The 25,763-nt window shown below is 41.5% G+C and overlaps 1 protein-coding gene across 4 annotated transcripts in view; it reads left to right on the top strand.

Moving 5' to 3' along the window:
• Positions 1-25,763, top strand: part of PDE4DIP (phosphodiesterase 4D interacting protein) — a 206,668-nt gene that overhangs the window by 87,632 nt on the left and 93,273 nt on the right. For 3 of the 4 annotated variants that reach the window (XM_032881281.1, XM_032881290.1, XM_032881293.1), the window contains 4 exons: positions 12,315-12,391; positions 15,224-15,347; positions 15,540-15,715; positions 20,411-20,528. In XM_032881281.1, the coding sequence (XP_032737172.1) occupies positions 12,315-12,391; positions 15,224-15,347; positions 15,540-15,715; positions 20,411-20,528 (495 nt within the window). Of the gene's footprint in view, positions 1-12,314; positions 12,392-15,223; positions 15,348-15,539; positions 15,720-20,410; positions 20,529-25,763 lie in introns of those variants that run through there. The other variant, XM_032881296.1, reaches the window with a different exon arrangement.

Genomic DNA, 25,763 nt, shown 5'->3' with positions numbered 1-25,763 from the left:
ACAGAGGAAGACTCGTTACTGGGTTTTACCCTCACAATATTTATAGTCCTCGAGGCTGGCCTGACACTGAAGGCATCCCAGACTGGTGGTCTCTGCTGAGCTCCGCACTTACCCTTTGCACTTGGTTGTTTGCGTCGCTACTTGCTTTTTTTCATTTCTGTTTCCCTTTGATCTTTTTGTTTAAATTGATTGTATTAAAGTGTACAGTTTGGTGAATTTGAACAAATGTTTATAACCATGCCACAACCAGAACATGATTGAGAGGTGAAACATTTCCATCACCCAAAAAAGTTGCTGCATGTCCCACTGGTGCCAATTCTCTCACACCATTGGCTCCAGGAAACTGTTGATCTACTTTCTGTCTGTAGCTTAGTTTTGCTATTCTAGAATTTCACATAAATGGAGTAACATGGTATAGATTCTGGTATTTAACCTCTTTGACTTACCATGATTTTGAGGTTTATCCATGTTGACATGTCAGTAGTTCATCCCTTTTTATTGCTGAATAATATAATAATATTCCATCATAGGAACACAATGTGATTTGTTTTTCCATACACCTGTTGATGAGCATATGGGTTGTGTCCAGTGATTGGCTGTTGTGAATTAAGCTGCTGTGAATTTTCATGTCCAAGTCTTTGTTTTATCTCTCCTGGGTAAATACTCAGTAGTGGAATTGTTAGGACATATAATAATCATGTATTTCAACTTAGAGGATGCTGCCAAACTGTTTTCCAGAGTAGCTATGCCATAAGAAACTATTTTTTAAGCAATGACTTGAAGGAAATGAGGAAGTTAGCCAAACACATAACTGGGGGAAGAACATTCCAGGCAGAGAAAGTGCAGGAAAACCATAGTGGCCAAACCAACGTGAGAAACGGTGAGAATGTTGGGAGGTGAGGCCTCAGAGGTAAAGGGGCTGATGTAGATCAGAATCGCCCTTGTAGATAATTTTAGAGACTTCAGTTTTTACTCCAAGTGACAAGGGAAGCCATTAAAGGGTTTTAAGCAGGGGAATGATCTGATGAATAACAATCCTATCTGACTTTTGAAAAGATCGATGTGGCTATGGTATTGAGAATAGGCTGTAGAAGGAAGGACAAGAGTACAGGCCAGGACAGTGATTAGGAAGCCATTGTACTAGTTAACATAGGAGCCGGTGGTGATCAGACTAGGGTAATAGCAGTCAGTGATGCTGGGATAAGCAGTGAGGGGAACATCAATGAAACTGCTGATGGATTGGCTGTGAAAGGAGCCAATGAGAGAAGAAAAGGAATCAAGGAAGACCCCAGGCTTTTGGCTTAAGAAGATGGAAGGATGGAGTTGACATACTTGAGATAGGGAAGGCTATATACAGAATAGGTTTGAGAGTGGAGAGTGGGAGTTAATTTGGGGCATTTTGTGTTTGAGGTATTTGTTGAACATTGCCAGTGGCAATATCAAGTAAACAGTTGAGTATGTAAGTCTGGAGTTCTGGAAAAGCATTGTGTTGGAGATATCAATATTGAAGGTATCGGCATATAGTTGGTATTTAAAGCCATGAGACTGGATGAGATCACCAAAGGAGTTTGACCTACTAAGGGGGAGGAGAAATGGACCAAAGGCTAAGCCCTGGGTCATTCTAACATTAACAGTTGGGGGAAAGGAGGGAGAACCAGCAAAGGAGAAAGGGATTGGTACAACCAGTGAAGTAAGAGGAAAACCAAGAGAGTCTGGAGTTGTGGAGGTCAAATGAAGGAAGTGTGTAATGGAAGGGGAGGGGATCAACCTTTTGAAATGCCAAATCATAGTCAAGTAATATGATGACTAAGAACTGACCTTTGGATTTAACAACACAAATGCCCTTCGTGATCTTGATTGGAGTCATTTTGGTGGACTGGTAGAGGCAAAAGCCTGATTGCAATAGTTTAACAGCAACAAGGAGGAGGAGTTGAATCAGTGAGTATGACCCAGTATGTTGAGGACTTTTGTTGCAGAGAGCAAAGAAACAGGAAAGTAACTAGTAGCAGTGTGGGGTCCGTAGAAGATTATTTTTTAAAAGATAGATGAATGATAGCACATTTATATAGCAACAGAATTTTCCAGTAGAAAGTGAAATATTAGTAGAGGAGAGAGGGGAGACTTTCTGGACATTATTTTTTTTTTAAAGATTTTATTTATTTATTTGTCAGAGAGAGAGCACAAGTAGGGGAGTGGCAGGCATGAAGAAGTAGGCTCCCCTCTGAGCAAGGAGTCTGATGTGGGACTCCATCCCAGGACCCTGGGATCATGACCTGAGCCAAAGGCAGCCACTTAACCAATTGAGCCACTCAGGTGTCCCTGGATGTTTTTTTTTTTTTTTTTTTTTTTTTTTTGAGCAGTAGAAAGAATGAGACCTAGTGCATAGGTGGGAGGTTTGGCTTTAGACAGGAGCATGGACAGTTGATCTGTGGTCACAAGTAGAAAGACAGTGTGTGAGCACAGATGCTGGTGAGTGGATTGATGTGGCAGTAGGAGACTGTCAGTTTTCTTCCAGATATTTCAGTAATCTTAATGAAGTTGGAAGCAAGCTTTAGTCTCACACTGTGTATTTGCAAACATATTCTTGGAGTGAGTCACTCCTCCTCATGTGTGCTTATTCCTGCCGACATATCCTTGTTCACACCTGGAACACCTGTATCCTTTTTCTCTGCCTATCTGAACCCGACACGGGTTTCAGAGTCCAACTCAGAATGCGTCTGCTCGGGTGAGCCTTTTCTCATCACTACTGCCTGAAATCATCTTTCATTCTGCTCTTCCCGCAATTACGGTTCAGATGCATTATTTGGCACCAGTTATTTATTTATTTATTTTTTAAAAGATTTTATTTATTCATTTATTTGTCAGAGAGAGAGAGAGAGAGTACACACAAGCAGGTAGAGTGGCAGGCAGAGGCAACGAGAGAAGCAGGCTCCCCGCCAAGCAAGAAGCCTGATGCAGGACTCGATCCCAGCACCCTGAGATCATGACCCAAGCTGAAGGCAGCAGCCCAACTAACTGAGCCACCCGGGAGTCCCGTGGCACCCGTTGTTTAACTCCCAGTTGGCAATCATCTTTCCATGATTGTATTTCTTATCTCCTTCTAGATTAGAAACACTCTGTGGGTTGGATTGATCTCAAACTTCCTCTGTAGCTCCAACGTAATCTTCAACAGGGTTGAGCCCATCATGGAAACTTAGTAAATTTGTTGATCAATTTCAAATGCCCAGAAGTTGCCAGTGAGGGCCATCTCATCTGTACAGAAAAGGTGGAAAGGGGACTTCCTTTGCTGCTTCCTCTACCTGAGAGATCCAGAAGCTGGTGTTCCAGGTGAACATCTTAGAACTGAGCAGTCTTTCCAAGGATTGGCTGAAGTGGAAATCCAGTGAACTGAGAAAAGAAGGTATAAGACAAGGAAATTCTTGACAGTGAGAATTGAGTGGGTTGTATTTCTATTTTGAACATCTTTTCATTTGCTAAATATATAATATTCTTCTGTGTATGGGCACTGTGCTAATGATGGGTGAGAAGACAGAGGGAGTCCTCCTTCCTGAGGCTGTGCTTCCTGTGCTGTTCACTGTCTGAACGTAGTTTGAGTAGTACTGTGATCTGCCTTTTATTTTTTTTAAGGTTTTACTTATTTATTTGAGAGAGAGAGATAGTGAGGGAGAGCACAAGTTGGGGGCAGAGGGGGAGAGGGAGGGGCACAGGAGTAAGGAGCAGAGGAAGAGGGGGAGGGTGAATCAGGCTCCCCACTGAGCAGAGAGCCCAACTCAGGGCTGGATTCCAGGACCCTGGATAATGACCTGAGCCAAAGACGTTTGACTGACTGAGCCACCCAAGAGCCCCACGATCTGACTTTTGTTCAGTCACCTGGTATCACCTCTTATCAACTCCCTAGATAGTTTTGCTACACTTATAATTAGCTAGAGTCACTTGTATTACGTTGGTTGATGAATGCCATAAGCCGATGAAAACCCTGAAAGGTGTTCTTACACCGCCGAGCTAACTGTGATGCAGGTCAGAGCGTGTCTTCGTGCAATGTACTTGAAACTAGTATGCCTTTTACATAACATCTTACAGAGCAGCTCTGTCCAACAGAATGTAAAAGGAGCCACAGATGTACTTTACAGTTTTCTGGTGGCCAAATTACAAAAGAAAGTAAAAAGAAACACATGAAATGAATGTTAATAATATGTTTAAAATATTATTAACATGAAGTCAATATTTAAAAATTATTGAGACTTTATATATTCTTTAGTTGTGGTTAGTTTTTGCAACCCACTGTGTATTACGTCTTTGAAATCCTTACAGCACATCTCAGTTTGGACTAGTCACATCTTAAGGGGTCAGTAGCTCCATGTGGCTCGTGGTTGCTATCCTGGACCACACAGCTTGGAGTCTAGAGTCCAAGCACTGTCCCTGGCCCCAAGCAGAGGTATTAATTCAGAAGAGTTGCCTGACCAGAGCACCCGGCTTCAGGACACAGTGAAACTTTGGAGAAGTGACTCAGGTGTTTGAACTTTGATTCCAGTTTGTAATGCAAGCTTCAGGGTGAGAAATGGACTCTGTCCTGCACTTTGCAGAACACTAACGAGTGACTTTGTCCTTTTTGGATAATGCATTGAAGCAAGTGTCAATCCAGAATTGAGAGCTGAATTTGGACATGAATGTCAGATCATGTTAGATTAGATGCCACAGGTAACTTTAAAATATTTAGTAAGCCGTTGGTGTCCTGTGCACCAGTGTAGCTATAGGAAAATTAATATAGATTTTATAATTTTAACTCCAGAGTAAATTTTTACTTACCCCAATTCTCCCCCCCCCTCTTTTTTTGGTTAGTGAGATTTTATTTATTTATTTGACAGGGAGAGAGATAGGGAGAGAGGGACACAAGCAGCAGGCAGAGGAAGAGGGAGAAGCAGGTTCTCCGCTGAGCAGGGATCCCGATGTGGGGCTCCCCAGAGCGCTGGGATCATGACCTGAGCCGAAGGCAGATACTTAATGACTGAGCCACCTAAGCAACCCTACTTATCCCTATTCTATACTTGCTGGCCAAAGAGAATAGCTGAGGGAAACAGATCATTCTGGGTAATCCTTTCAGCCCCTTCGGTGGGGCTGCATTCCTGTCTCTATACAAGGTGTCCTGGGGATTGCAGGGGCTCTAGCCTCAGCCCTGGCTCTCACAAGGAGGCCTGCACTTCGCTAAATTAAGCCCAGCCGAGCCTATTTGTGAACAGAGAGGCTCCAGCCAAAGTGAGAGAGATTCGTCCTGCTAAGGAATGTGCTGGGAGGGGGAGAGAATCACTGAGATCATTGGTATTTCTGTGTATGTTTTCTCACTTGCCAGCTCAGTTGGGCCACATCAACAGAGGCTTCTGGGACTCCACCAAGATTTTTAAAGGGTGGCTGAGAAGGGTTTAAGTTACAGATCAGTGTGAACACCAAGGCAGTGTATATATCGGGATCTCTGAGCTCAGAGTCTAAATAAAACAAGCCCGAGACACCTCTCCTATTTTCCCCCATATTTTAAAATAGACTTTGTCTTTTAGTGCAGTTTTAGGTGCAGAGCAAAAATGAGCAGAAGGTACAATGGTCTCTTATATACTCCCCCTCTTCCCTCCCCCACAGGCTCCTGCACCATCAAAATCCAAAGAAACATTTTTTTTTTTTTAAAGTAGGCTCCATGCCCAGTATGAAGCCCAGGGCAGGGTTTTAACTCACAACCCTGAGATCAAGACCTGAGCTGAGATCAAAAGTTAAACACTTAACCGACTGAGCCACCCACGTGTCCTAAGACATCTCATTTTCATCTGTCTTTTCTTAGGTTCCTAAACTCAGGGTTGGCCAGAAAGAGTGTTCTCTCTTTTCTGTGATTCATGCATCTTACTCCCTTTGGGGAAACTAATGCTTATTGAACACCCACCATATGTTAAATATTTTCACTTACGTCTTTTCCTTTACTTTCTCAATATCCCTGAAAGTGCTGTTAGCAACAAAAACTTAGATTACATGTTTTACCTCTAGAATGCAGAGGATGAACTATGTGAGACTGTAAAAAATGGCTGAATATTTGCACTTTCATGTGATTCAACCTAATAGAACCTGAGAGAGTTTCTATTTGAACCCAGGACAGTTTTGTTCTAAAGTCTAACCAGTAGTGTCTAAATGGGTGTCTTTTGACCGGACAGGGGCCTCCAAATGTGGGGCAACGATTGGGCGGAAGCCGGTGGCACAGATGGTGAAAGAGTTCACTTGAGGCAGAACAAAGTAGATAGTAGTTTATTGAATACACCACAAGGGAGCAGTGGGCAGGACAGCAGAGGAGAGACTGTCGGCAGGGAGGCAGTGGGTGGGGGCTGATTTAAAGTGGGAAGGTGAGGAAGGATGGCCATGAATGGAATCTTCCCTTTTTTGGTAACTGTGCCAGGTTGTAGGCAGCCTATTGGTCAGTGAGGGCCTATGGCTGTGTTGAGGGGGGCTCTCTGAGGGGCCTGTCTGTATCCAGCCAGGGAGTCCCCATGGGTCCTTTCTACATTCCATCCCTTAAGCCTACAAGAGGCCTTTACAGACACTGCATTGTACCCCACGCTGCCCTGAGTACCACCTTCCTTTATGTTCCCTCAGCAGCTCTGTGGTTTCTGATTTATAGGTCTTCTCCCTGAAAGATTAGAAAGAGGGAGCTGAGAGGAAGGGCAATCCAAGGTGGGACATACCTGAGTTGAGTCTAGGAGTTATTTCTTTGGCGGTTAAAGCTAGAAGTTACAGGATTTGTCTGTGTGCTGCCATTTATACCTCCCACATGCATGCATTTCCATTCAGCTATCTGATGCTAGGTCGCCTCAGTTTCTGTTTTGTTTTTTAAGATGTCATGGGGGCTCGAACTCACAACCCTGAGATCAAGCATGCATGCTCCACAGACTGAGCCAGCCCAGTGCTGTTAGGTCTCCTCTGCTTACCACACTCTATTATAATTGTCTGGTTAATGGCCCCTATAGGCAGCAAATTCCCTGAGGACTGTGGTTGGGACTGCCTTGCTCTTTATAGTACCTATTAGAGTACTAGAATTAGGTGAAAATACAAATCTCACAAGTCAGCTACCCTGTCTTCTTCCCAGTGAGCACCCTTTCTGTCTCTGTCTCTGTCTCTCTCTCTCTCTCTCTCACACACACACACACACACACGAACCCCGGCTGCGTCTGTCCAAATACCCAGTCACCTGAGAACCCATCCTCAGCCTCCATGTGGATTCAGTCTGTGTTTGTCTAACCAAGGTAAACTGGGTTAGGAAGGAAATGGTATAGTTTTCAGGCCTCTGCTAAGGACTGACAAGTGTAGGGCTTGAAAGAGTGACCTGAATAGAGGAGTTTTGTTATTTGAATGTAGATCCTTGTATTTTGTACTGTATAAGTCAAAACTTTTCCACTTGGTTTTTTCCATCTCTTTGGGGGACTGGACACTAAGGCAGTCTCTGGCAGAAGAGTGCCCTTGTCTTGTAGTCTTCTGGTTACTGAAGTTGAAGACACTGCCGTATTGTCCTTTCCAGGACAATGAAGGACACTTGTCACATGTTGGGACAACTATGTGTCTAATTTGGGGCTTCACTGTGCTAGTAGATGACAGGAGAAAGAATAAAATCTGTCCTCTACCCTAGGGTCTAAGAACTAGTTTTGCATTTGAACACATTCTGGCTAAGTGTCTCACATCAACTGAAATGAGCAATGGGGGTTGTATTATAATTCTTATGGGCAAGAGGGGGAGGCTCTGATTTAAATTAATTGTATAAAAACAGAAAATTTGGGGGATGATTAGTTCAGCGTCGCAGTTAGTTAATGACAGAACCAGATATTTAGACCCACTCGAGTTCTATTTTCTTTAAAACTGGGTGAATGGAAAGTAACTTCTTCTACAAATAACTCACTTGGAAGCTACTCAAATATGTTTCTAGGGATTTGTAGGGACCAGTCATTTGTCCCTTGGTCAGGACCCATAGAACCCCTTATGAAAATAGTCAATACTTCACCCTGTTTTATAGAGCTACGGCTTTGCCCCATTGGTATCAGAGAGGTCTGGAAAAGAAATTTACTCTGTATGCAAAAGTATTTATGAACTACACTTTTCCTTGAATGTTACAATTCTAAAAAGAAAAAAATTTAAAATAAAACTCACCCACTTAGAGTTAGTTTTCACTTTGAATAATTGCACATTACAGAGGGTCTGCTCATAAGATCTGGAGACTCTTTCCTGCTAACCTATTTCTTCTCGAATCATTTTAGTTTACAGAATTGATTTAAAGTGAGATCTGGCCATATTTATTTTTGTCGCAAATAAGGATTCTTCTAAGGAAGGCTGTGCTTCTCTCTGGCATATAACCTACTGTCTTGCAAAGATGTGATATCCATTTCCTTCACTCACTGATCCCAATTCACATCTTGTGACACAGAGAACTTCCTGAGGTCAAGAATGGCAATGGGAAGAACTTTGGTTCCAGCAACCTTTAATCTCTAACACATACTTTGCTTGCTGGTTTTATCAATGACTGTATGTGGTCAAGCTTTTTTTTTTTCTTTTGTTTTAAGTGCCTGCTCTTACCCCAGCAGCAAATTATGAGAGATATAAAATAAGACATAGTCCTTGTTCTCAAGGTGCTTGAAGAGTAATTGAAACACACACACATACACACACACTTGCATGAATATGAAGTTATGAGCAGTGGATCGATTTGTAGAGTTAAAATGGAAGTCTTGGGGTGCCAGCGTGGCTCAGTTGGTTGGGCGACTGCCTTCAGCTCAGGTCATTATCCTGGAATCCTGGGATCGAGTCCTAAATCGGGCTCCCAGTTCCATGGGGAGTCTGCTTCTCCCTCTGACCTCACCTCTCATGCTCTCTCACTCTGTCTCTCTCTCTCTCTCAAATAAGTAAATAAAATCTTTTTTTTTTTTTTTTTTTTTTTTGGTAAGTGGAAGCTTTGGAGAGGAGTTAGGTAATTAGTTACCACTGGTTGCTTTTAACCCAGTTCTGTGTTGGACCCTGCAGTAAACACCAGGGTGGAAATCAGTTCAGGAGAATCCTGTATTTAACACTGATTGCTGTCACGACTCTGGTCACACAGTTTTTCTGGAAACAAGACAAGTTGTGACACAGAGAAAGTCTGATTAAACACAGTTGATCTACAAGCTCATCATTAGCCCAGTTCTCAAGTTCTAGGTACTAACGTTATAATGAAGGTTTATTGTATTCCCAATCATTTAATTTTAGCTTCATCAGTGAAATTTTTCTTCACTTAGATGGGTGAGTACCCCTCTGGGGACATGTAGAAAAAGAAGCTCTCTCCCCTCGCCAGCCCAGCTGCGCCTTTCTTGAGTACAAAAATTTCCTCAGCTATGGTAACCAAAAGCTGACAAGACTTGGTGATAAGACAAGCAAGCAGATGGGGTTAATTTGGGATCCACTCCAGCTGTACTTAGAATTGGACAATTTACATATGAATAATTGCTAATGGAGAATGAATAAATGGGATAAATCACACAGAGATTTTTCTGCAGAAAGAGGTTACAGAAGGGTGAGACCATAATGCTGTCAGTTGGTTATGAACTCGAAATTTCCATGTGGTAGATTTTGTTAATACCCGTGAAAGTACTTTGATCCCCTGGAATAACTGATATAAGATTCAGGCTCTCATCTTGTGGAGATGAAACTCTTATATTATTATTTTTGAAAGGCTTTATTTATTTGACACACAGAGGGAGAGATACAGTGAGAGAGGGAGCACAAGCAGGGGGAGTGGGAGAGGGAGAAGCAGGATTCCCACCCAGCAGAGAGCCGGATGTAGGGCTTGATCCCAGGACACTGGGATCATGACCTAAGTCAAAGGCAGATGCTTAACAACTGAGCCACCCAGGCGCCCCGAGATGAAACTATTATAGCAGTTCTACCTGAACTTTATAAACTTTATTGTCTGTTTGATTCAGTGGACTCAATACCAAAGCCTGGAGAAATAGCTCTATTTTTCATCTTTACTCTTTTTTCTTTTCTTTCCCTGTTTTTCCTTTGTCTTTTCTACTTATCACAGGAGGATAAAGCTCACGGGAAGGCTGTTCAGATGGGGTGTGTATTCATGTACAGGTGTCTGGGATAGCCTAACTTTGGCGTAGTAACTTTCTTTCCTTTCCATGACATAATGTTAGTTTAGCACAGGATTGGTTGAGAAGTTCAGCTGTCCCATCAGAGAGGGTGAATTTTTGTTTTTAAGGTTAATAATAGCTAACATTTTCTGAATGCTTACTGCATGCCATGGATTGTGTAATGTTCGTTTTGTGCATTATTTCATTTAATCTTCTTAACACCCTAGTAAGAGTTATGGTCCTCCTTGGATAGATGAGGAGGTTGAGGTTTTTCTCACCTTCAGGGCCTGAGTTCTTGACCACTATACTTACACTTAACTGCCTAATGTAGCACATTCCCTAATTCTATAATTTACCACATTCTACTAAATCAAGCAAAAATTGGCAGTGTTTTCTGGGCTGGTCTCTGGCTGAAATGCTGGAGCAAAAGTTGAATGCTACATTCTATTATTATTTTTATCTTAGAGGAAGTCTTCGAGTTTCAGTTTCCTTATCTTTAAAATGAGGGACCTGGAATCTTTTGCCGAATTAATTCAAGTATTGGCTTCATTTTCTTATCTAGGATTTGGAATGGAGAGAGCCCACGGAATTTGCATCCTTCATTTTTTTTCCTTTTTTCTTTTTTTCTCTATTAATTCCAGGGTAGTTAATATTCCATTTTTTCTTCCTTCAGATTTAGATATTTTTCCTGGTGGGGCAGAGATCTCTTGACTGGCACCTGTTAGCCAGTGAACATAAGGTTGTTGAGCAGCCGTGTGCAAGGCAGAGTTCTAGGTGTATTATGTCCCTTATCCCATTGAATCTGCACAAAGCCCCCTGTGGAATAGACTTCATTATCTTCATTTTTTAAAGAAAAGCAACCACACTATACCTGTGGGAAAACCGAGGTGCACGTGATGGAGTCCATAACATACACTGATGAAATGCTTCCTGCTTTATATTATGTATTCAGGGAAGGGACTAACTTTGTGTACAATCTCCTGTGTGTGTACTAGTGTGTACACTCTCTAGTGAGTACATTCTCTGTATACGCTGCTCTAAGCCTTAATAAAGCAAAGCCCTGACTAGTATTTTTAGATTCCTCGTTAGGTTCCCCGACAAACCTGCCCCTTTTTTTCTGTTCCTTATTTTAGTTAATAGTATGCATTACCACCCACATGCTAGAAATCTCAGCATTGTCTTTGCTCCTCTCTCTCTCTCTCTCTCTCTCTCTCACACACACACACACACATACCAGCAAGCCCCACGGATTTCCCCTTGGAAATGCCTTTTGAGTCTTGCTCCCTCTACCTCTTTGACCCCAGACAGTCCCTTTCTCTATTCTGAGCAGTTGCTTCCTGATTCATTCACCTTTTTTACATCTACTGTAAACTCCTCCCTCAACACAGACCTGATCATGGCAATATTTTGCCTAAAGCTCCCTGATGAGTTCTTGTTGTCTACTGACTACTATTCAGTTGTCTTAGCATGGCTTTCACAAACTAGTTGTAAACATTTCCTGCACTGATTTCCCACTCTTCACCATTCACCAAGCCATTCAAGCTGTATTGGACATTCTATGGACAACATTACACCAAATCTCTGTTCATACTTTACTTCTCCTGGGATGTTATTTCCCTTTTGTGTTTGTCAAGTTGTAATTTGTTGCTGTTTCACCTCAACAAAAATGGTCTCCTTCATAGATTTACCATCAGACTCCCTTACCACCTTAGGCAATTGCAATTTTCGAAAATCCAATTTAACGGTAAGGGCAGTGTATTGTTTTCAAAAACGTTCGCAACATAATTTCTTTAAATAATTAAGTCCTCAGTTTTATTTAAGTTATAATTCTATATATAGCAATTTGGCTTTCAGAAGCAGATTTACATGGGTAAGAAAAAATTATTTTAATATACACGCTATCCTCCGATGCTTCAGAGAACAAACAGACTTTGGTGGTGTTCTTCATCCAGGGGCAAGAATGAATGGCTTGGGAGAACAGATAAGTAGCTTCAGGGAAATCCTAAAGCTGCATAGTCCATTCATCCTTGACTGGGTTACTGATCCATCTGAATCTCGTTTATGTCATGGGTCATGAAGAGGGCTGGGTTAAGATGAGAAGCTGTAGACCAAGGCAAGACTCAAGTAGGAACCTGGTTCCAGGACAGAGGGTGTGGGACAGTCAATGACAATTAATACCTGTGTGCTTTTCAGAACATCGAGCTGAAGGTTGAAGTAGAGAGCCTGAAACGAGAACTCCAGGACAAGAAACAGCATCTAGATAAAACATGGTGAGTTGCAGTTTGAAGCAGTTGAACTCTTGGTTCTTTCAAGAGTCTGGTTTATTAATCTGAAAACAGTAGATTTGGAACCAAATTCCGTCATCTTAACTCTGGTATGTGATTGTTGTGGCCAATTTAGAAACTCAGACAATGTGCTTTCTTTCCCTTTGGCTCTCCCTGTTACTAGATCTGTCAGACCTTGAGGTAGATTGGGAATTTACCTGGCTTAAGATTATAAACTTCATATTCAACAGTCAGCTGATAACATCAAGGGCTGAATAGATTTGGGGAAAAGTGGACAATCTCATACACTGCTGGTGAGAGTGAATTATGGCAACATTTTTGGTATGTAGCACTACCTACCAAAGGGAAAAATACATATTACCTTTGACCAAATAATCTCTAAAATGATTCTATCCCTCAAAAATAGAAGCACGAAGAAAAATAAAATAAAAGCACGATTATGAAAGAATAAATGCAGAAGGATGTTTACTGCAAAAACATTTATATGGCAAAAAACTAGAAATAGCTGTCTATCACCAGGGCAATGGTTGAATACATTTTGATATAACCATACTGTGGAATATTTTGCAATCATTTAAAAGAACGACTTAGTGCTATATTATTGTCTTGGTGGGAGGTCCCTGGTAGACTAAGCAAGGCGGGGAAGAGTGCTGGGTGGTATTTACGGTATAAGCCCCTTTGTGTAAAGATAGTCTCCTCTGTGTCTACATGTGTTTGCTTGATTATGCTTAAAAACAAACAAACTAACAAAAATCCAAACTAACAAAAAACCTAGAGGTTTATATACCAAACTCTTAACATTACTTGTATCAGGGAAATGAGATTAAGAGTTTTTGTTGGGGAGAAGACTTGTTCATTTTTTTCTTTATATGCTTTTGTATTGTTAAAATGGTTACTTTTATAATTTATTGATTTTGTCATTAAAAACCCCTTAGTTTTCAATAACAAGTATTGTTAAAATTGCTATTAAAATAATTTTTAGATTCTATTCTGGGATCTGTATGCATTTAATCTCATCTGGCATTCCTTCTGTCTCTACAGTATTGCTTTTTTTTTTTTTTAAGATTCTGTTTATTGATTTGACAGAGAGAGAGACAGTGAGAGAGAGAACACAAGCAGGGGGAGCAGGAGAGGGAGAGGCAGACTCCCGGCTGAGCAGGGAGCCTGATGCAGGGCTCGATCCCAGGACACTGGGATCATGACCTGAACTGAAGGCAGATGCTTAACAACTGAGCTACCGAGGTGCCCCTCTGTATTATTTCTTGATATTTAGGATGACAGTCCAGCAAGATCGAATACTCAAAATCAGACTCAATTGTACACATGATGCTGGTATTACTAAAGATTTACTAAGTCATTAAACGAGCTAACAGACTTTAGGAAAACTTACGATTGAGAAATTAATTTTGAGATTTGTATAATGCTTTTAAAACATGTTTTATGTCAGTTTAACTTCTAATTGGGTGGCATTATCCTATTTTTAGAAATGAGAAAACTAAGGTACATTAAAGTCTTCTCAAATGAGTGGCAGAGCCCACATTTCTGGCATCAAGTTCAACGCCCTTGTGAATTTACAACAGCTGTAGTCTATCAAATCAGGCATTCCCTGCTGAGTTACTCTGAAAATGTGTAACTTCGATTCTCAAGATATTGTAGTTAGCTGTTGTCTGTTGCATTTATCAAGGAATATGAAGTCAAAGTTAAAGTTGATGATTCTTGAAGTCTGCCTTGTTTGCAGGTTCTTGAGTTATTTTCTTGAGTTGTGTCCCTTGTACAACCAAGACCCTCTACTCCCACCCCCAATCTGTATAATGATGTGGGAACTCCAGAAAATAGAGCCTCTGAGATGGTACTGAGTAGTGTCCATTATCAACCAAAGAATCCCATAATTTGGGGAAGCCCCCTTTGGTCTTCATAGACACAGACTTGTGGGTCAAACATTAAAGTACCACTGGGCTTGGTTAGAGCAACTTTGATTTATCATGAACCTATGAAGGCATAATATTGTTCTCTGCTTTGAGAACAAGAAGATGGTCCATGGTTCTCAACAAATGGCTTAAAACAGGAATACAACCAAACCGGAATTAAGATCATTCAGCACCTGATATCGCCTCCAAATTGTTAATCCTCAAATATCCAAGGGCAGCTGTCGTTAGCTATAAATAAGCTGGTGACACCTTACCCGCTTCATGCTAGTGCCTGGACATTCATTCCTAAGGACATCAGAGAAGCAAAGCTGAGCCAGAACCCTGAGCTTCATAGATTAAATGTCTGTTCTCTGCATGGGACCATGGGGAAACTGGATAGGTAACCCAAATTCAGGACAGCCTGTGGGTTACTGGTTGTAAAGGAAGAGAGCATTTCTGTGCCTGTCCAAATGGATATTCTGTCCCAGCACCCTAAATGGAAGGAACACTTTAAGTTCAAATAGCAAGAAAGACAGGGAATTAGCAAAGCACTCTGGAGAACAGTCTAAATGGGAGAGACCAGGGACAGAGGAACATGGATGTTGAATTCTGAACCATTTGATGCCTGCCCAGCTCCCGAATGAAAGATTCTCCTCTTGAAGTGATAGCGATAATGAAGCCTCTAGGAAGTCAAGTGTGTTCCAATTGACAAGCAACAAAAAAATTAGAGTTCCTGAAAGATTACCTGAAAAGTTTGAAAAAAGTTCCACAAGTAATGGCAGAGGGAAACACGCTCCATTTTTTTATTTTGTTCTCATCAGCGTGACTCTGAATTGCTGAAACAACCTAAATGAGTCCATTTGGTAAATTATATGACTAGATCTGACTGGCAAATGCTCTGTGGTTTCAGGGCTGATGTGGAGAATCTCAACAGCCATAATGAAGCTGAGCTCCGGCGCCAGTTTGAGGAGAGACAGCAGGAGACAGAGCATGTTCACGAGCTCCTGGAGAATAAGATTCAGCTGCTGCAGGAGGTGAGCCGGACTTTCAGAGATCCATGGCTCTGGACCCCTTTTCATCCATTTCCCGACTGCTCTGCCTCCTGGCATTCACCTTTTCTTTCCCTCCTTTCCTTCCCAGACTCATCCAAGTGTCCACAGTCTTGGGCTCCTAACCTGGGTGGGACTTCGCAGCCTCTGCAAAAAAGTTTTCATTCTTTTTTGCAGGAATCCAGGCTAGCAAAGAATGAGGCCGCGCGCATGGCAGCTCTGGTGGAAGCAGAGAAAGAGTGTAACCTGGAGCTCTCTGAGAAACTGAAGGGAGTCACCAAGGACAGGGACGAGGTACCAACGGACCAGGCTGATCCTGACCAATACACTGAGACCCTGGCCCAGCGGGACAAGTAAGTGCCTCTGGTGCTCTGTTTGTCACTTGTCTTTTAATTGTTCTTGAGGTGACAAAAGCATATATCAGTTGTGCTGGTCCATTTTAAGGCCCTAGAGTAGACCTTCATAATTTCCAAGACTTTATGGCCGCCACAACCAAGGATTTTCTTGTTAGTGTTGAGTCTTCCACAGTATCCATTAACAGAACTCACTTCTTAGCTGTCAGGTATTAGTAGAACAATGGTCAGATGGTGGCAAACAAGAGACATGGACTCACTTAGTTACGTTTATTGAGCACCTCCTACATGCCAGACACTGGCCTAAACACAAAAGTTATAGAGATGAAAAGACCCAGGTCTTCTCAGTAAAAATCATGTTATGTGATTTTAAGAAGTTCTCTGATAGGGGCACCTGGGTGGCTCAGAGGGTTAAAGCCTCTGCCTTTGGCTCAGGTCATGATCGCAGGGTCCTGGGAGAGAGACCAATGCGGGGCTCTCTCCTTGGTGGGGAGCCTGCTTCCTCCTCTCTCTCTCTGCCTGCCTCTCTGCCTACTTGTGATCTCTCTCTGTCGAATAAATAAAGAAAATCTTAAAAAAAAATAAGTTCTCTGATAGAAGTAGCATGGGATGCTCTTGGAACATAGAGGATTCTCATCTGTTCCAGACTAAAAGAGTAAGGTGCCATTGAAAGTTTCCTGGGGGCAATGAAATCTGAGCTGGGTTTTGAAGAATGAATAGGAGTTCAAAGAAATAGTGTAGGAAAGGGGAAAACTCTGTGCCGATGAGAAATTACACAAGGGAGGCAGAGGAAATGGCATGTTTCAAGACCAGCAAATAGTTCTACATAACTAGAGCAGAGGGTCTGGGAAAGACTAGTGGGAGGCTAGCTACACTGGGAATAAGGTCTGATTGTGCTGGCTTTGTATGCCGTAAGGAAGTTGAGTTTTCTTCTAAAAGTAACAGATGTAGTGAAAAGAAGGGCCATCTGTACCCCCAATGTTTATAGCAGCAATGGCCACGGTCGCCAAACTGTGGAAAGAACCAAGATGCCCTTCAATGGACGAATGGATAAGGAAGATGTGGTCCATATACACTATGGAGTATTATGCCTCCATTAGAAAGGATGAATACCCAACTTTTGTATCAACATGGATGGGACTGGAAGAGATTATGCTGAGTGAAATAAGTCAAGCAGAGAGAGTCAAGTATCATATGGTTTCACTTATTTGTGGAGCATAACAAATAGCATGGAGGACAAGGGAGATGGAGAGGAGAAGGGAGTTGAGGGAAATTGGAAGGGGAGAACCATGAGAGACTGTGGACTCTGAAAAACAATCTGAGGGTTTTGAAGGGGCAGGGGGTGGGAGGTTTGGGGAACCAGGTGGTGGGTATTAGAGAGGGCACGGATTGCATGGAGCACTGGGTGTGGTGCAAAAACAAGGAATTCTGTTACACTGAAAAAAAAAAAGTAACTGGGCAATTGTTGATGTCACCTCTGTCCAGGTTAATGCAGCAACTTCCTAATTATTTCTTTACTTCCTGTCCTGCCACTCTCTATTTTATTATAATCTAACAATTCAGAAAAGTTCTGAAGTGGAAAATTCAACAGTATCAAACCGACACATAATTTAGGCCCTTAGATACATAGTACTATGTGGCATAAAAAGTGTTCAGTAATTTTTAACTGGATAGGTGAAAAACACACAGTGTACCTACAATGAGTAATGTGATCTTTTTGAGCCACAGATCTGATTACTGACATGGCAGAGTCATTTAAAATGCTCTCCAGAGGTGCCTGGGTGGCTGAGTCAGTTAAGTGTCCAGCTCTTGGTTTTGGCCTAGGTCATGATCTCATGGGTCATGAGATCGAGCCCTATGTCAGGCTCTGTGCTCAGCGGGGAGTCCACTTGAAGATTCTGTCCCTCTGCCCTTCACCCCACTTACTCTCCTTCCTCAAATAAATAAATATTTTAAAAAAATTAAAATAAAATGCTCTCCAACACCTTCAGGAGGTAAGATCATTCTTCTTAGCATGGTTGTCAAGGCCTTTATGATCTGACCCCTGATTTTTCCCAGACTCATCCCCACCATGAACCCTTCACACTTCACTGGTACATGACGAGTAATAACAATGATGACTAAAGTTTGGTTCACTCTTACAATACAACTGAGCTGAGCACTATAATGTTGTTTAATTCTCCTAACAACCCTAGAGGTAGGGATTATTATACTTTATAAATGAAGAAACTGGCATTGAGAAAGTTGTGTAACGTGGCCGCAAGCACTGTAGGCATCTAAATCCTGAATTCACACGTTGCCTCCAGAAGCAAATGATGCTATGTCAGGTCTCCTGAATTTTGCTTATGCTCTTCCTTCTGTGGAAAGCATCTGCTGTGTTTTTCCTTCCTGGTGAACTCCTATTCATACTTCAAAACTCACACAGGCATCACTTCTGTGAATGCTTTTGTGACAGAAGAATTAAGTCTCTATATTTTTGCCTTGTTTTATATACACAACCATTATTGTACAGTTCTCAGTGTTACATTGTATTTGATTTCAGATTTTCCCTGCTAGGTTCCCTGAAATTCTTGTCTCATGTCCGTGTCCCAACAAACACTTGTTAAACAAATAAAACATGTGACCAATAAGTTAGGGAGTTTATATCAAATGGCCTTACCAACTTTGTACTGTAAAATAGGAGAATAGATCATCTATAGAGACTGAGGGTCAAAGGGATAAGTAAGGTTGGAGGCTTGAGAAAAAAAGGAATGTTCTAGCATAGATACTATGGGGAATTTGATATGGAATCCACATTCATCATCATAATTATTCTTTTTTATTTACTTATTTATTTGAGAGAGAGAGGCACTGAGAGAAAGCATGAGAGGGGAGAAGGTCACAGGGAGAAGCAGACTCCCTGTGGAGGTGGGAGCCTAAAGCAGACTCCCTGTGGAGGTGGGAGCCTAATGGAGTACTCGATCCCAGGATTCCGGGATCATTACCTGAGCTGAAGGTAGTTGCTTAACTGAGCCACCCAGGTGCCCTACTTTTTTTTTTGTTTTTTCCTTTTTTTGAGAGAGAGAGAGAGAGAGCACAAGCAGGTGGGGGGGGGCAAGAAGGAGCAGAGGAAGAAGGAGAGAGGGAATCCTAAGCAGGGTCCACACCCAGTATGGACCCTGACTCAGGGCTTGATCTCACCCCTTGAGCCAAAATCAAGAGTCGGGTGCTTAACTAACTGAGCCATCCAGGTGCCCCTCATCATCATAATTACTATTATAGCTTGCATTTGCATGATATTTTTAAGTTTTTAAAGTTCTTTTAAAGTTCCTACACAAATCTTAGCTAACCCTCACAGCCTTAATTAATTTATAATTTATAAATTAATGTATAAATTTTAAATTTTAAATAAATTATAAAATTTAAATAAATTTATAATTTGTCTATGTGCTTCCTATTTGACTTCTGGGCACCTCTCACATTTCTCCCAACTATTTCCCTCCTAAGGTATTATCCCTGCCTTACACACCTACATAAGAATAATAATGACAATTGGAAATATTTCGTTTAGTACCAGTGTGTTTGCCAAGGACAGGTATCTCCAGTACTCTAAGACTCGAGAGAAATAGCAAGATATACTTTGCACATAGCAGATGAGAAATAGCTGTTGATTGGAAGCTGCATTTTGTATACTTCAGCACGCTGTGCATGGTCTGATAATCTAAATCCAAGTCTGAATTTCCAGCCTCTTCTTTAGCCCTCACATCTCCCCTGCAGCTTTTGTTCCAGTGACTCTTCCCCCAAAATATCTTGTATCTTTATGACTTCATTCCTTGGTTCAAGTTCCTCCCTGTACCTGGAAAACAGTCCAGTTTTCCAAATCTTGTCTCTTGAAGTCCCAGACTGTTTCAAGTTCAATGACTCACTCTTTCTTCCTACAGTTCCACGGCAGTGCTCAGTGTACTCTATATAAGGTGGGCGCCTGTGTCATGGTAGCACTCCTTACATTCTGTTCCTGTTATTTGTTTTTGTAGCTGTGTCTCCCCACTCCCCAAACCCCTGACATAACACACACACACCAAAAGAATTTAAGTTTTGATAGGACAGAGGGTTGTCTGGGTGGCTCAGTCAGTTGAGCATCCAACTGTTGATTTGGCTCAGGTTATGAGATCTCAGGATTGTGGGACTGACCCCTGCATCAGGCTCTGTGCTCAGCTGGGAGTCTGCTTGAGATTCTCTCTCCCTCTTTCTTTGCCTCTCCCTCCTGCTCTCTTTCTAAAATAATAAATAAATCTTTTAAAAAGTTTCTACAAAGCAGAGATTGTATGCTTTCCAACTTTATATTCCCAGGTATTGGGTAGGGTGTGTGAGTTTATATAATGGTTATCCAGAAATTATTTATTGAATGGAACAATAACAACCAGAAACACAGCTTCTGGGCTCTTATTATAAGAGTTACACACCTATGGTCTGTAGATCCATGGGTCAGCTTCAGGAGGTCTGTGAACCTAGTGAATATGTAAGCAGAAGGTCATTTGTGTACATAGTAGGGGGTTACAGCAGAGAATACGTGGCCTTCTGAGAAAAAGTATGAGTTCCATGACCCACAAAGGTAAAAACTGACTGGAGTCGATTATGCTGTCTTTGGAATGGGCTGAATAAGAAAGGCAATAATGGTATCATGACCGTAAGTGTTGTTCTTTTTCTTTGCTCCAGAAGAATTGAAGAACTGAATCAGAGCCTGGCTGCCCAGAAACAGCTTGTAGAACAGCTGTCTCAAGAGAAACAACAACTGCTCTGTCTGTTGGAGGAGCCAACTAGCATGGATGTGCAGGTGAGGTGTGGGCAGAGCTTTTTGCCTCTGTTTTCATCATTTCTTGCTGCGTAAGAAATGACTACAGATTTAGTGGATTAACACGATATACATTCATTGTCCCACAGTTTCTGTGGGTCAGGGGTCCAGGCATGGCTTCGCTGGGTTCTCTTTGCCAGCATCTCACAAATCTGAAATCAAGGTATGAGCAAACTGCTTTCTTATCGGGAGAGTCACTTAGGGAAGGATCGTCTTCTAAGTCCCCTCAGGTTGTTGGAAGAATTTATTTCTGGGTGGCTGTAGGGGTTGTGACAGCTTGCTTCTTCATAGCCAGCAGCAGAGAGAAAGGGGGTTCCTTTGCTTCTCTACCTCTACACAGTCTTTTAAGAGACTTACCTGATTGGGTCGGGCCCACAGTTATAACCCTTTTGGTTAACTGAAAATCAACTGAGTAGGGACCTCAACTGTACGTACAAGATCCATTCACTTTTGCCATGTAATGTAGCACACCTATGCAGTGATATTCCCTCATCTTTGCCACGTTCTATTCCTTAGAAACAAGTTGTCGGTCTCACCCACACTCAAGAAGTAGGGATTATGTGAAGATGTGGTGGCTACCAGGGGGTAGGAAGCACTGGGGCTATTAGAATTCTGCCCACCACCCTGAGTGATTTATAATTGTACAGAATGTTTAATGTGGGTTCTTTCTCAGTTAATGTTGTTTTTATTTATTTATCATTTTAATTCCAGTATCATTAACCAACAGTATTATATTAGTTTCAAGTGTGCATAATGCTGTTTTAATATTGAAGAATTCTTACTGTGGTATAAAAATTGCGTTAGTCTATATTGTTGCCCTTGAAGTTACCTCAGAGGAAACTCTCCTCCTCCCTTCAATTTTTAGTTTTCTAAAAAGGTATTTCCGAAAAGAACCCTAGAATATATCTTTGCCCAAGCAGCATAAACAATTACTGAGTATTCTTACAGGTCTTAGAGCAGTGAGGTTTAACTTCTTGGTTCACATCTAGAGAGCTGGGAGTCAGGATGAAAGGAATGGGGAGAAGAACTAGCCTAAAGCAGTGCTTCCTATATTTTCTGTGTCATGGCACAAACAGGAAATGATAATATTTATAAGGTACAGTGGTAAGTGGATGGAGCTTCTTACTTGGAGGTCGTCAGTCTGGGCGCTTGGGCCACAAGGGCAGAAGAAATCACTATTTTAGCTGTACTTGTAAACTTCTTGGACTGTGACTCTACTTTGGTTAGAAAGCTCTGGTTAACAAATTCAGGAAATGATGCGTATACATGTAATTAGGCAGATAGGAGGGGAAAATAAAGTTCATAGGCTTTTTACAAGATACATAATGAAATAGCTGGAAAGTTTCTGAAGGGACTTTTATTCAAGCACAATCACCATACAACGTTATTTTAGTTCCAGGTGTAAAAAATAATGATTCAGCAATTCTGTACATTTCTCAGTGCTCATCAAGATGAGTGCACTCTTATTCCCCTTCACCTATTTCACCCATACCCCCACCCACCTCCCCTCAGGCAGCTTTGTTCTCTGTATTTAAGAGTGTGATTTTTTGTTGTTGTTGTCTCTTTTTAGAAAGACTGTTTTATAGGTAAAGACTGAACTCAAAGTTGTCAATTTCTGTGATTGCTCTCCAGGAGGACCACCGCAGAGTGTGAATGGTGCAGGGCAAACAGGTCACAATGAGAATTCTATCTCATTTTAATCTCCTAGACCAAAAGAAAAAGAAATATTGAAGCACTTTCTTTTTTTTTTTTTTAAGATTTTATTTATTTATTTGACAGACAGAGATCACCAGTAGGTAGAGAGGCAGGCAGAGGGAGAGGGGGAAGCAGGCTCCCTGCTGAGCAGAGAGCCAGATGCGGGACTTGATCCCAGGACCCTGAGATCATGACCTGAGCTAAAGGCAGAGGCTTAACCACTGAGCAACCCAGGTGCCCCTTGAAGCACTTTCTTATAACATCTTGGGAACATTCAGTTACACTCAAATGGTTCAGATTATTATAATATAAAACCTAGAAGTGGAGTCACAGGATTTCTTAGATACATATTCCAAGTGCAATTTAAAAATATTTTATCAATGAACAACAACTTTTCAATAGTAGTCACTTCAGCACATATTGTAGCATTTTCTGCGGGCTCGGTGCTGCTCTACCAACCTTATATATTAACTCAAATTAATATAAGCCCCTGACATATGAGACATAATAAGAATAATTTATAATAAAATGATGTTTATTTAAAAATATGCATTGCACATGTATACATACACACACACGAGTATATACATATGTATAGTACGTATATACATACACACACACACACACACACACAAACATGAGCACAAATATATTAGCAGACATAAAGAAAGAGTCAGGTGCTTGTATCTATAGGGAAAACTAAGTGACTGTCATAGCTTCAAATGTAGCCTGATACAGTCATGTTATACTGGCGATTCAAAAACGGCAAGGGGAATGCCATTAGTAAATGAGGGTGACAATGCCAAGGTGAAAAACTCTTGGTAAATTTCCAAACAGTAGAAAAATGAACTCTTTCTTCATTTTCATAGCAGTTCCATTCATGGAAAACTCACTGTATATTAACATTGTGTATATATATATATAAATATATATAGCAGAATTCCATTGTAGGTTCAGGTGATTATATAAAGTTGTATTACCTCACCAGTGCCCCATGGAACATTTAAAAGTCATTCAGTAATGAAAGCACAGAACAAAACTTCACATTTTAATCCTACAGAGTTACCAATAATACTAATACTGTTTCTACTACAATCAAAATGGTAACATGTTGGTAATGGAAAGCAACATAATTTTATTGGAAGTGGAAAAAAAATTTTAAGAGTGAGAAAATGCATGGACGTGCATGTGTGCATACTTAAGTGTGCAAGCAGGAGTGAGAGGGAGAGGCAGAGAGGGAGAGAGAGAGAGAATCTTAAGCAGACTCCATATCCAGCATGAGCAGGTCACAGGGCTCCATCTCACAACCCTGAGATCATGACCTGATCTGAAATCAAGAGTCAGACACTCAACCCACTGAGTCACCCAGGGACCCCTACAGTGTAAATACATTTTTTAAAGATTTTATTCATTTATTTGAGAGAGAGAGAAAGAGAGAAAGTGTGTGCAAGATTGGGGGAGGGGCCATGGGGGGAGGGGAGAAGCAGACTCCCCACTGAGCATGGAGCAAGATGTGGGGCTTGACATGGGACTTGATCCCAGGACCCTGAGATCATGACCTGAGCTGAAGGTGGACGCTGAACCAATTGAGCCATCAAGGTGCCCCTGGAGACCCAGCTTTTATTGAGTGTCCATGAAACAGTGTGAGGGTGCTAGCCAGTGAAGGGAAAGAGGAATGGAAAAGAGGAAGGATCCATTTTTGAGTCCTGATGCTGCTCTAAGCACCGTGTGGAGGCCTGAACATTCAGTTTTTTTCCAACTTTCATTACAACCTGTGAAATAGGTAGGATAAAGCTCCCTTTGCAAGTAGGGAAACCAATATTTAGATTAAGTGATGTAACCCAAGTTATTAAGCGGTAGGTGGTGAGGTCAGAATTTGAACATAGGTTTATGTGGGTTCATACCCATATTCACACTGCTGTTCTGAAGAGCTAGTATCACAAATGTACATGTGTGTGACTGACCAAAAGAGATCTATTGACAAAGTTCAAAACCAGCTCTCAGAATATCAGTGAACCAAAATTTCTGGAATTTTTCAGTGAAACTACCCATAAAACAATAATTCCTCATTCTTCCCTTTCCTAGTTTCTGATAACCTCTGTTATAATGAATTAATGAATTTGCCTTAATGAATTTGCTTGTGTTATACATTTCATACAGACTGGAATCAGATAGATGATAGATAGATAAATAGATAAATAGGTAGACAGATGTCATTCAGAATTTGGAACAATGCTTTGCCCGGCTCATTGCAAATTACATAGCACCCATTGCTCCAGTCATCATGGTGATGACAATAAAAACAAGAAACACCCCATGAATTTGCAAAATGCAGTTTAGGAGATGGTATAGTCACTCAGTAAGAACCACTAGTCTGGGGGCTGTAGCTTCCAAAGGGTTTAGCGTCCAATAAGAGATTGGCATGTAAACAAAGAACAAAATACAGGATGATAAATGAAGAGATAGAAATATATGCATAGTGGGAAAGGAATCCACAGATGGCAGGGATTAACTCTACCTTTGAAAGTCAAAGAAGCCTCACCTGGAAGTTGCTCTTGACCTGGACCTTAAAGGCGGAGTACTCCAGGCAGAAAATAGAAATACATCATAGGCAGGTACAATATATACAGTGATATGGAACATAGTTAAGGAATTGGGAGAAACTGGTATTACCAGGTATATACTAAGTGTTATAGAATGATAGAAGACATAACTGGGACATTCCATAAGTGTCAAGCTAAGGACTTCCTGTTATAAGAAACAGAGAATTAAAGAAAAAAAAAAAAAGCTAAGCTAGGGGGAAATAAAAGCCTATGATTTGCATTTTAGAAAGACAATCCTGTGGGCTCTTTAGAAGGAGGACTAACTGAGCAGATAATTGATGTCATCCCATGAGAGCAAATCATGGTTTGACACAGCTATTAACTGCTTGATGTAATCCATTCTTTTTTTTTTTTTAAAGATTTGATTTATTTATTTGACAGACAGAGATCACAGGTAGGCAGAGAGGCAGGCAGAGAGAGAGAGAGAGGGGAGGAAGCAGGCTCTCCACTGAGCAGAGAGCCCGATACAGGGCTCGATCCTAGGACCTTGAGATCATGACCTGAGCTGAAGGCAGAGGCTTTAACCCACTGAGCCACCCAGGCACCCCGATCTAATCCATTCTTGAATTAGGGGCCAAGAACATTAGAAAACCAATTATAAAGTACTTTGTCTCCCCCCTCTGTCTACAGTCGTGTGTGACAACTCTTGCTATCTGTGACAACTGAAGCCTTCGTTGTGGGCGTCATCCTTGTCTGCCAGCATTAGCAGCATCTTACTCCCACTGTATCCTCAACCTTTGTCTGCCATGCCATCTCTCATCACAGAAGCCACACCCCCACAATGTGGAAGGCCCAAGTTCATTTTCTAGGCTCTGGGCCTGCTCTGCAAAGACTTAAGAATTCCCTTATCTCCAGCAAAGCCATCCCTAGAGTTCTGGAGACTGACTCACTTCCTCTACCTCCTCTGACTCTTCACAGC

The sequence above is a fragment of the Lontra canadensis genome, unplaced genomic scaffold (genome assembly GCF_010015895.1).
Source record: "Lontra canadensis isolate GAN:19392208 unplaced genomic scaffold, GSC_riverotter_1.0 scaffold75, whole genome shotgun sequence".
Lineage (NCBI taxonomy): Eukaryota > Metazoa > Chordata > Mammalia > Carnivora > Mustelidae > Lontra > Lontra canadensis.
Note: the sequence above shows the minus strand (reverse complement) of the source record. Positions and strands in the feature narration are given on the sequence as shown.